General features: G+C 35.6%; 1 protein-coding gene across 1 annotated transcript in view; it reads right to left on the bottom strand.

The window, feature by feature from the left end:
• RCL1 (RNA terminal phosphate cyclase like 1) overlaps window positions 1-12,911 on the bottom strand; it is a 119,583-nt gene that overhangs the window by 105,253 nt on the left and 1,419 nt on the right. Inside the window, exon 2 of the mRNA XM_053702552.1 lies at window positions 10,127-10,198. Coding sequence (XP_053558527.1) covers window positions 10,127-10,198 — 72 coding nt within the window. The remainder of the gene's footprint in view (window positions 1-10,126; window positions 10,199-12,911) is intronic.

The raw sequence follows: 12,911 nt of genomic DNA, 5'->3' as shown, positions 1-12,911 counted from the left end.
GGAGAATCAGTAACTATGGTAATTTTAGACACAGATTGGTGCCGCTCCATTATAGCAAGGAAAAAAAAAAGTGTTGCAATAAGCACTATATATAAACCCCTTTATGCAACCTCTATGAGGAAAGAAAAAAACAAATGCCCCTTTTATATAACGTTGCATGGAAAATAAAGCAAGCAAAAAGTCAGAGCGCGCAAAATAACGTTACCAACATTTGTTGTGTGCAACAAAAGCAAGGGAACAGCAAGTATCTGTCCAAGGGCCTATATACACATATACCATAAACATTTAAAAAATAAAAAAAATGCCCATAAACATAGTTGAGTGTCTATATTAAAAAATATAAAACATACTTACCCATAGACACTATCATCAAGTAGCAGACAGCCAAAGCAGTACTGAAACATAGCAGTGGTAATGGAATAGGAGTATAACATCAATCTGTAAAGGGAGGCAGAAGACTAGTCCCTGCAACCGAATTTACAGAGCCCATAAAGGATTACCCATGAGGCAAAACCATTGTATCACAAGGCAGTACTCCAAATTCATCCCTTTGACAAGCATTGTACTCTGATGGGAACCAGGCTTCAATATGCTCTGAAGCACCTTTCACTAAAGAATCAAGCACATACTCATGCTTTAATCACCTCCAACAGAGGTAAAGTAAAAACTGAGGTATGTGTGAGGGCTTTTATAGGCTTTTTTGGGTGTGGGAAACCTTTGCCTCCTCCTGGTAGGAATGTATATCCCGTATGTAAGAAGTCATGGAATCTCGCCACCTGTATGAAAGAAATCCAAATTCTAAACAAACAATTTAAAAAAAAAAAAAAAAAAAAAAAAAAAAAGTGTCAATTAACAGGAGAAAGAATGAAAAATGCTAATTAGTCAAGTTTAGAGACAGTGTACAGTAAAATTGGTTCCCCCTTAATGCGTTTTAAATCACGTTATACTAGCTGCAGAATTTTATATGTATGTATGGGAAATTACTCCTTTCATATATAAAAATATATCGAATTTGTTTTCTTTGCCAATTGAAACCACAACCAAATGAACTGGGCTGAGCTTGCAGAGAGAGCAGACCTCAGCTATGTTACTATGTATGCATGCCTCTATATTTGCACAAAATCCTCATCTTATCTTTATATACAGCAAGACCATTACTTAGAGAGAAGGATGGAGCATTTTAGCACCTCTTTCCAACCCTTCACTGGAGAAATTTTATTAAAAACTTTTTTTTTTTACATAGCTTTTCTATAACCAGTAGAGAAGTACTAAAATGTTCAGTATAGGCAGAAATAGAATAGGCAAGGTAAAAGCGTTATTTGTAAACAATGTAATACACTTCCAGCAGGAAAAATGTGGGTCATTGGGAACATTAAAAAAGGGAAGAAGAAAAAAATAAAAATAAATAAACCACACAAAATTATTATTATCATTATCATCACACACAGTGTTTTCCCCAGGACCTTTTTAGCAGATGCCCCACAGCTTGTTTTACCAACCACCTGGCTAAACGTTTAGCCAATATTAAAGGGATACTAAACCCAAATTATTATTTTTTTTTTCATGATTCAGGTAGAGAATACATTTTTAAGCAACATTCCAATTTACTTCCATTATCTATTTTCCTTAATTCTTTAGATATCCTTTGATGAAGAAATAGCATTGCAAATGGGTGAGCCAATCACACAAGGCATCTATGTGCAGCATCCAATCAGCAACTACTGGGCCTATCTAGATATGCTTTTCAGCAAAGGATATCAAGAGTATGAAGTTAATAAAAATTATACAATTTATGCTAAATTATAGAATTTGTGCTTTACACTGCCCCATCTGGCTTCTTTATAATGGCACCCAGCTGACAATTTTTTTTGTGGAGAACACTGTATACCAGGGAGTCAACAAATCTGTTTAAAAATTAGGAGCCAGTAAGAATATTTAGGAGCCAGTAATTCCGCGATCAAAGATTATATATGGATGGGTACGAAGCCCAGGATTAGCTATCAAAAACTAGTACTCCCTAATATAGAAATATATAATCTAGTGGCGGTTACGAAGATCGCTTTAGACTGGCTCCTGGAGAGTAATCACTTCTCCCTTCTAGACATGGAAAATGGTCTGATAAAACCTCTATTTTTAAAAAATATCCTTCATTTAGAAATTAAAAACCTCCCATTGTATGTTAAAAAACTAGATTTCTTCAAAGACACAATAGTGGCATGGCATAGGACATGCAAATTCTTAGGTTTAAAACCCTTTGCAACTAAATTTCTGTCCATTGAGGGAAATCCAGGGTTTAAACAGAGTCTCCTCTCTGGAACTTTTGCATGCTGGAGAGAGAAGGGGCTTTCTAAACTTATTCAATTAGTTAAAACTAGTCAAGAGGTAATGAAGGTCGAAGAGTTTGAAGTAATCAGGAATAGATACCTGTTGTCAGATAGACATTTCTTCCCCTTCTTACAAATCAGACATTACTGTTTGAAATTAATCCGACTACAAGGGAACAATTGGGAGCTTACAGCATTAATCCCGGTTATTAATCTCATTAAACAAGGTAAATACTCGATTTCACTCCTTTATAATTTAATAAATAATAGAAATCATAAACAGCATATAGAGGCAGGGGTCGTAAAATGGAGAGATGTATATTTCAAGAATCTTAGCATACAAATAATATTGAAAAGTATGCGGGAGCAACATATTAAGATAATGTGGATGGTATATATCACACCTGAGAAAATTGCTAAATGGGGTGGGACTGGAGAGGGAGCACTATGTATAAAATGTAGACAAAGTACGAATTTGTTACACAGTTTTTGGTTATGTCCAAAAATTCAAAGACTTTGGGGGAAAGTAAACTACTGGTTGGCAAGATATATGTGACCCAAATTACTTTACAAGCAGATCAGGTTATTTTTTCCACTATAAGAAAGAACATTTAGTGATAAGAAAATTTATAACACTAGTAATCTTAATAGGGAGGAATCTTATATTAAAAGGGTGGAAGAATGCCAAACCCCCAACTCTAACAATGATAAGGGAAAATATTCATCATCAATTCCTGATAGAACTTCAAGATACCTTGTTCCATATTGAAACTAATATTACCCGTTTTTTTGATAAATGGGGAAAGTGGGTTAAAACCCAAGACCTAGAAGAACAGAAACGAATAATTAAAAACTTTGAAAACACAGTGTACATAGAAAATTGTAGACTTAGAGGAGAATGGCTATTTGAGTAGGATAATTGACTTATAGGGGGAGAGGGCATGGAGGGCTCGGGGGGGGGGGGGTGGGAGGAGAGGAAGGGGAGGGAATACCTTTTCTTTTGTTTTTTTTGTTTGTTTTTTTTTTCTTTTTTCTGTTTGTGTTGCTGGGGGAGTATACCTGGCTGGATAAGTGTTATGCTGAATAGTATGTGCTCCATATAGAAATTTTGAGAAGTGTAAATATCTGCTCCTGCGGTTAAAAATGTGAGATGGTCTGTTTGTTTGTTTGTCTGTTTTTTTTTGTTCCTTTTTTTTTTGTGTCTTTTTTTGTTGAAAGTTAAAAGTTAAAAGTGGAAAGGAGAGATGGGATTATTAATTTATCCTGGGTGGTAAATTTTGATACTATATCAAGACAAATACACCATATGTTAGAATCTGACCTGATGGAACTAATGTAGTACATATGCAGACAAATATGTATGATATTTTGCTGGATTTGTTCTGTTGAAACAATTTTCTGTATCTGAATATCAATAAACTTCTTTTTTCCAAAAAAAAAAAAGAAGAGGAGCCAGTAAGAATATTTAGGAGCCAGACAGCGGTATATAAATATATGGAGAACAACCCAAAAAGTTAGGCACCAGGGGTAAAATTCTAGGAGCCAATGGCTCCTGGGTTTGTCGAGCCCTGCTGTATACATACACACAAATCCAATCAGATAATGAATCCATATCTGCTCTAATTTTGGTTTATCTTTTAGTTTTTATTTATTTTTTAAAAGAAGTTTTTTCCTAGTTTGAATATTACTTTTAATTTTTATTACTAGGATGACAAACCGAGAAGAAAAAAAATTAAATACAAATAATATGCTGGAGTTCATAACCTCACATGTAACCGAAACAATGTCATCAGACATAAGAACTGCTAATTTATTATATTAACATGTTTACTTCAGTGGATTATCTGATATTTGTTTTTTGGGAGCATTAAGGGAGAGTCTTATTTAATGTTACACATTCCCTGTACCGTGGATCGTTCTATACACACATAGGCAGCTTTCTGTTTCTGGCAGCTTTACCAGAAATCACATGACAGAAAACAGTACAAATCAGGAGCTTCCTGTCAGACGAGCAACATACTGCTTCCCCTGGTAGCTATACACAGCAGCTTTGCCATACGAAACACCAAGCAATACTAGTCAAACTGCATATCAGGTTGTTGGAAAACCATGCAAAGCAGTACTATAGATATACCGCCTTCCAAAACTGAACTTTACAAACATTTCAGAAGGTGTATTGACATGTTAAACTTTGTACAAGAAAATATGGCAAAAAATATTATATATAAACACATTTTTGCCATATTTTCTTGTACAAAGTTTAACATGTCAATACACCTTCTGAAATGTTTGAAAAGTTTATATTTTATACTCAATACCATAATTAGTGGGTAATTAGTTTCAATAAGCATTAAATTGTTTTTAGAAGTATATTATTAAGGTTGTTATCCTCCATCTAGTCAAGTGTGTTATGTTGAAATCTAGCGTTCATTGCATGTGTATATATAGATATATGTGCAGCAAAATATTAGAAGCGAGACAAAGATTCCAATATGCAGCACCAGAAATGAGGGAGGTAGATGACATTTATTTTATGTCCCTTTAAATCTAGTTTATCAACCTGTGATACCCATAGAGGTACTTGGAAAACTGGCAAAGGGTAGTTTTGGGCTGGCCCTTTTCCTTTATTTTTCCCTGATGCATCGAAGGTAAAACATTCAGAGAGCTAGAGCCTATGATATGTTCTACCAATGTGCTTAGAGGGATATGGCTGCACATCAATGAGAAAGATGAAATGATAGCGTGGGGTTGCCATTTCTCTTGCTCAGAGGAGAATCGCCTGGTATTTTGGGGCTGGACTGACCTTGTTAGCCGGATATAATTCAAGAAATGTTTTTCTCTGTGAAAAGCACAATTGGGCCCTGTATCCCCCCTCCCAATGCAAATGAAAAACCCACCAAGACAATTAAATGAATTTAAAAGGAATAGTCTAGTCAAAATTAAACTTTCATGATTCAGATAGAGCATGCAAATTTAAGCAATTTCTAATTTACTCCTATTATCAATTTTATTCGTTCTCTTGGTATCTTTATTTGAAAAAGCAAGAATGCAAGCATAGCATGTCAGAATTTGCTACCTGACTGTGCATGCTCTGTATTACGTAATAGTTCAAAATTGGATCAATAAGAGACTGCGCCCGGAATCTAATCTTAAAGCTCCTTTACAGGTAATCTTCCCTATAATTACCGTATAAAATTACAAAGTGTTAAGACAATATGGAGTAAAGGAGCGCTGTGAGCTAAATAAGATAGTCTGGAGACCTCTATACAATTTTTCAAACATACATTTATTTTAAAAAAAAAAGATTAAAAAGTTTCATACATTTGTATATATTAGGGACGTCTCCCTGAAATTAAAACAATTTTATATCTAAAACAATATAGTATAAAGTGTTTCGAGTGCTCTTTTGTATAATTCCACCTTTCTATTTTAATTATCCTGTTTCCACCTTAAATAATATGGTGCCGCAGCTGTAGTGGCTATTTTCTTAGTCTTTCAATCACAAAGCAACAATGTCTCTTTTCATGATTTATAAATTTGTAATTATATAAGTCACTTATCGTTACAATGTCTTGATGTTTTCTGTAATTTTTGTAGACTTGTCTGTAATACAGATATTTTTATTTACGTATACGGATGGGCTTACCGGGTCTTCTGACACATCTGTGTCTGGTGTAAATTTCTTGGGTGTCAAAACCTGATACTTTTTGTTTGGTATCGAAACCTGGACCACGCTCCTGCGTGTATGGGTTTCTTTTATGCTGCCGGTCTGAAGCAACTTTCACCCCTGCAGTCTGGGTTCTTTGTTTCCCGGACAGCCTCCTAAGACAGGTAATTACGATGCACGCCTCCAGCTCGTGTATGGGAACTAGGACTTGGATTCGCAAACGGCCGTTTGTCTTAAACTTTCTTTCCCTCTCCTTTTTCAAAGTGGGGTTAGTTTAATGGGTGTCCAGTTCTTTGTAGTGTAGAGAACGTCTACGCGTTTCGCCAATAGGCTTTATCAAGACGGATCCGTCTTGATAAAGCCTATTGGCGAAACGCGTAGACGTTCTCTACACTACAAAGAACTGGACACCCATTAAACTAACCCCACTTTGAAAAAGGAGAGGGAAAGAAAGTTTAAGACAAAAGGCAGTTTGCGAATCAGTGACGTGCAGTGACATCAGAGGCTGGTGAGGCAGTGGCAGGATATGCCTTCATTCTTTAGATATCCTTTGTTGAAGAAATAGCAATGCACATGGGTGAGCCAATCACATGAGGTATCTATGTGCAGCCACCAATCAGAAGCTACTGAGCATATTTAGATATGATTTTCAACAAAGGACATCAAAATAATGAAGAAAATTAGATATTAGATGTAAATTGGAAAGTTATTTAAATTTGCATATGGGTTTCATGTCCCTTTAAATGGTGTCTTGGAAAACTGGTCAACTTAATAAACATCTGATTTTAGTTTAAAGGATTGTAACAGAAACTCTTGCCAGATAACACAATGCTTGCTCTGATTATGAGATCTAGAAATCCATGCCCATTAAAATATGTTTAAAACATACTTTTTACTTTAATGCTGCAAATTATGCTTATAGATTCTTTCATTACATAAGGGATGAGAGTCAGAGGGGGAGAGAGAGAGAGTGAGAGAGAGTGAGAGTGAGAGAGAGACAGACACACACAAGGGGGGGGGGGGGCACTGCATTCTAAAGTAATAAAACAGCAGAGCTACAGAGAGTTCAGAAAATTAGTCTATAATTTAGTGTGAAGTACAGAGGCAAGCTGCTAACTTAGTGGGTGTAAAGTTTGAGTAAACAAAATACAAAAACTATCCTTTTCTGTAAAATAGTAAAAAAACACTAAACCACATTCATTAAATTATCATTTTCACTAACAGAATCCCTATCAGTAAAATCTTACTTTAATAAGATGTGGGTGAAACACTGCTCTCTGTGCCTCTCTCCTGCTCTGTAAGGATTCAGGAAGTGACAGTGGCACATTCCACTGCACTTAGAAGGGAAGAACAGAACTCTCTTTTTCACTTTAGCAAAGCTGTCAGCTTCACAGGACAGCAACAAAATATATGAAAGTAGTTTTTTTCCGTTTTTGTTTTGTTTTATTTTATATGATTTAACATCCAGCCCCAACCCTATGTTCCACTTACTAATGCCTCTCACTGGATTGGTTCAGCCCAAATAGGACTGCCTCAAATAAGCAGTTAATGGGCCATGCAATGATCTTAACCACTTGCATCCAGTAGATGGCGCAGCATGTTGTGTAATGGTGGGCAGACCTGCTTGTGCCTCTTCATTGCACAACATATAGCTGTGAGAGAAAAAAATGCTGGGAAAAAAATTACATTTTTTTTACATATTTTTGCCCATATGAGAGGTGAAGCACTGCCTCACCTGCCTCTAGTGACTGCACATCACTGTTGCGAATCCAAGTCCTAGTTCCCATACACGCGCTGGAGGCGTGCATCGTAATTACCTGTCTTAGGAGGCTGTCCGGGAAACAAAGAACCCAGACTGCAGGGGTGAAAGTTGCTTCAGACCGGCAGCATAAAAGAAACCCATACACGCAGGAGCGTGGTCCAGGTTTCGATACCAAACAAAAAGCGAGGATCAGGTTTTGACACCCAAGAAATTTACACCAGACACAGATGTGTCAGAAGACCCGGTAAGCCCATCCATATACGTAAATAAAAATATCTGTATTACAGACAAGTCTACAAAAATTACAGAAAACATCAAAAGACATTGTAACGATAAGTGACTTATATAATTACAAATTTATAAATCATGAAAAGAGACATTGTTGCTTTGTGATTGAAAGACTAAGAAAATAGCCACTACAGCTGCGGCACCATATTATTTAAGGTGGAAACAGGATAATTAAAATAGAAAGGTGGAATTATACAAAAGAGCACTCGAAACACTTTATACTATATTGTTTTAGATATAAAATTGTTTTAATTTCAGGGAGACGTCCCTAATATATACAAATGTATGAAACTTTTTAATCTTTTTTAAAATAAATGTATGTTTGAAAAATTGTATAGAGGTCTCCAGACTATCTTATTTAGCTCACAGCGCTCCTTTACTCCATATTGTCTTAACACTCTGTATTACGTAATCACACTCCAAAAATATTAAATAGGAATGAGATTATGTAAAGTCAGCAGCATGCACAATTAGAGGTAGCAAATTCTGACGTAAGTAAGTTGTTCTGTGGCTACGAGAGGCGTGTATGCGCGGTTGAAATCGACTGAATACTGTAAAACAAATTAAAAAAAAAAAAAAAAAGTGCGTAATAAATACTTTGTTTCACAGTATTTAGTCAATTTCAACAGCGCATGCAAGCATCTGCAGCAAAATCTGGACTGCATATGGCATCAAATCACAAAAGGCTCACTAGTTGGATTCAGCAGACTGTCAACTGAAATGCAGCCCAGATCATAATGTCATCTGTGGGCTTAGCTTGGCAGCCAATTAACAGTGGCCAGAAACAATAGTCATTTTAAAATAACTTTTTTACTGTTCCTGCTTGCATAATATAGAAATGGGTGCAGGAGGCTATTTGCAGCTTAAAGGGACACTGAGCCCAATTTTTTTTCTTTCGTGATTCAGATAGAGCATGCCATTTTAAGCAACTTTCTAATTTACTCATATTATCACATTTTCTTCATTCTCTTGGTATCTTTATTTGAAATGCAAGAATGTAAGTTTAGATGCCAGCCCATTTTTGGTGAACAACCTGGGGTGTTCTTGCCGATTGGTGGTTGAATTCACCCACCAATAAACAAGTGCTGTCCAGAGAACTGAACCAAAAAATAGCTTAGATGCCTTTTTCAAATAAAGATAGCAAGAGAACGAAGAAAAATTGATAATAGGAGTAAATTAGAAAGTTGCATCTAATTGGGTTCAGTGTCCCTTTAAACTAAAAAGGTAAGACTTTATGATGACTAAGGTGTAGACTGTCCCTTTAAGGCAAAGATGTGGAATGGTAATGTATAGATATAGAATAATTATAACCTTCTGTATATAAAAAGTATGTGGTTAATATTAATGATACCAATAAATCTTGCTAGACATGTAAATATTACAACTATCTACCCTAAGCTACTGTATGTTTAACCACCACAAAGAGGTTAAACACACATTAGAAGTGCTGCAAGTCCTGAGCGAAACTTGCCACGGATCCAATCAGCAGCACTTTCCAGAGCAGTGCTCAGCGGGTCCCAAGCAGCACTTGTGCGTTTAACCCTTTGTAGGGTTAAAAACACACAGAAGTGCAGGGTCAGTAGTCTTAAAATGACACGACCTAACGAATAAGAGCAAACGGGTTAAGCACAGGTAAAAGTACGAATTGGTTGGCACCCACAGAGCACTGCTGGTCCTGAGCGGAAACTACCTCTGACCCAATTATGGAACACAAGATATTCTTCACAAACATTGATGGAATGGAAGGGTGGAATCATCCTAAAATTACTTTAAGACGACGAAAGAAATATGTAGCTTCAAATTTTATGCAATCACAAAAACACATGAGCAAAAAGGAAACAAACGGCAAGCCAAATATGTGAAAGGGAGTGTGAGGTCTTGTTTTTGGCTCAATAGCAAGTCTGAAACATTGGAATTCTGGGTGTGGTTACCAGTTCCTACTCTTGGAATATCATAATAGCAGGGTAGGGAAAATAGAAAAATAGAAAAGTGAGAAAAAAAAAAAATGATACATATCACCACAATCACAGGTTTAGATAATAAAAAAAATAAAAAAACATATTTAGAAATATAGATATTTAGTACCTGTTTCATTTATGGCGATTCTTGATCCATTTGTTACTTTATCCATCAATCTGATGAAACTTGCTTCAAAATCTGAAATAGACAGGTGCAAAAAAAAATTATCCATTAACATTTCTTATTAAAATGGCACACAACAAAATATTCTGCATCATGCAGTGTTAAAGGAATGGTCTAGCAAAAATTAAACTTTCGTGATTCAGATAGAGCATGCCATTTTAAGCAACTTTCTAATTTACTCCTATTAATTTTTCTTTGTTTTCTTGGTATCTTTTTTTTGAATGTAAGCTTAGGAGCCGGCCCATTTTTTGTTCAGCACCTGGGGAGCGCTTGCAGATTGGTGGCTACATTTAGACATCAATCAGAGAGAGCTACCCAGGTGATGAACCAAAAATGGGCCGGCTCCTAAGCATTCATTCTTGCTTTTTCAAATAAAGATACCAAGAGAATGAAGAAAAATAGGAATAAATGAGAAAGTTGCATGCTCTGAATCATGAAAGTTTAAATTTTGACTAGACTATTATTTTAATATATACTGACAATTGTATTAAACTGTATTTCATCGTAAACCAGATTGTGTAAGTAGTAAATGCTTCAATAACGTAAAAACAGACACATGCCAAATATATAATCAATAACTTAAAACTAGAGGACATGTCTCTCCTTATGAAACCACAGAACGTGGGTGCATTAGTTGGGGAATTATATGGGGTTGCCAGCTTTCATGATAAAGTGCCGTTATTTCAAATTAAAAAAAAAAACAAAAAAAAAAAAACCTTTAGAAACAGGCTATACTGCTATTTTCTACATACCTAGTCGGTCTTATTTTGGTTTAGAGGTAGATACCCATTTGTGAGACTTTAAATATATCGCAAACGCTCTTTTTCTTATAGATAGTAGCTATAGATAAGGGTATATATTTCTATATCTCATATTACAGGAGAAGCCTGCGTGAGACATACCTTTATGTTTTTCTTGTGAACACAAATTTTATAGACTTAAAGGGACAGTAAACCTTAAAAAAAAATGTTATATAATTCTGCACATAGTGCAGAATTATATAACATTACATTAGCCAAACATTTTAAATCATAATATTGCCTTTTTATTTTTAAAAAATATCGCCGTTTTACAGACCCGCTCTCTGGGCTCTGCTGAGCGGGTCTGTTGTTTTTACTGAGCACATCGGGCCAGCTGTATAGTCACAGCCCAGCCCGACCGCGCCATTAGACACAATGCAGCTCGCTCCCGCTGTCAGACAGAGCAGGAGCGAGCTGCATTGTGTCTAATGGCGCGGTCGGGCCGGCTGTGACTATACAGCTGGCCCGATGCGCTCAGTAAAAACAACAGACCCGCTCAGCAGAGCCCAGAGAGCGGGTCTGTAAAACGGCGATATTTTTTAAAAATAAAAAGGCAATATTATGATTTAAAACGTTTGGCTAATGTAATGTTATATAATTCTGCACTATGTGCAGAATTATATAACATTTTTTTTAAGGTTTACTGACCCTTTAATACTTTATTTCTCATGTAATGTTTATGGATGATTTTGTTATCATTCAATTTTATATACACAGTAGATATTTGGGGTCTGGTTAACAGTCAGGTTTTAAGTGTGTACCTCTCCAAAGAAAGAGGTAGACCTTGGATATATTTGTGGTGGGGCACAGTGATATTTTGTAGCCATACTTTTCTATCTAGGAACCTTGCAATTAATTGTCATACCTAGGATTGTCGCAAACTATTTGATATAACATTTAGAGACCAATAAACCCCTCTACCACCATTATCAACCAGTGGTCTCAGTGAAGTACACTCACACCGATATAAAAGGATAAACCCCATATCTATTCAATCCTCTGTGTTGTACATGTTTTTGTCTGTCATGTTTTTTTATTAATATCTTTTTAATATATACCAATAAAAGTTATATCTTATAAGTTCCATCAGTCCTCCCTATCCATCGCCATATAGACAATTAAGTCTCTTGACTCAAGTGTGCCACATATATACCTCCTGTCCTCTCTCCTTATTCTCTTAGATAAATACTTGCATTTTATCCAATCAGTGCCGACTCATTAATAACTCCACAGGAGTGAGCACCGTTATCTAAATGGCACACATGAACTACTACTGTATGGCTGTTAAAAGCTAATAAAATGTACAGTTAAGAGGCAGCTTGTAGTGGCTTAGAAACAGGCATATGATATTTAGTGGTTTAGATGTTATAAAGTATATTAAAGAGACATGAAACCCACATTTTTTCTTTCATGATTCAGAAAGAGCATGTAATTTTAAACAACTTTCCAATTTACTTCAATTTAATTTGTTTCCTTCTCTTGTTATCCTTTGCTGAAAGGCTTACATAGGTAAGCCCAGGGGCAGCAAATAACCTAGGTACTAATATATATATATATATATATATATATATATATATATATATATATATATATATATATATATATATATATATATATATATATATATATATATATATATATATGTAGCCCTCAGTTTACGCCAGGGTTAGGTTCCAGAAGGAATGGTTGTAAATCGAAACCGTTGTAAATTGAAACCCAGTTTATAATGTAAGTCAATGGGAAGTGAGGGAGATAGGTTCCAGGCCCCTCTCAGAATTGTCATAAGTAACACCTAAAACATTATTTTTAAAGCTTTGAAATGAAGACTTTAAATGCTAAACAGCATTATAAACCTAATAAAATAATCACACAACACAGACTTCACTTGTATTTTTCTGCAAACAGTTCTTTCTATGTATTCCAATCTG

This window comes from Bombina bombina, chromosome 2 (assembly GCF_027579735.1).
Source record: "Bombina bombina isolate aBomBom1 chromosome 2, aBomBom1.pri, whole genome shotgun sequence".
Classification (NCBI taxonomy): Eukaryota; Metazoa; Chordata; class Amphibia; order Anura; family Bombinatoridae; genus Bombina; species Bombina bombina.
The sequence above is the reverse complement of the archived record's forward strand: the minus strand, read 5'-3'. Positions and strand labels throughout refer to the sequence as shown.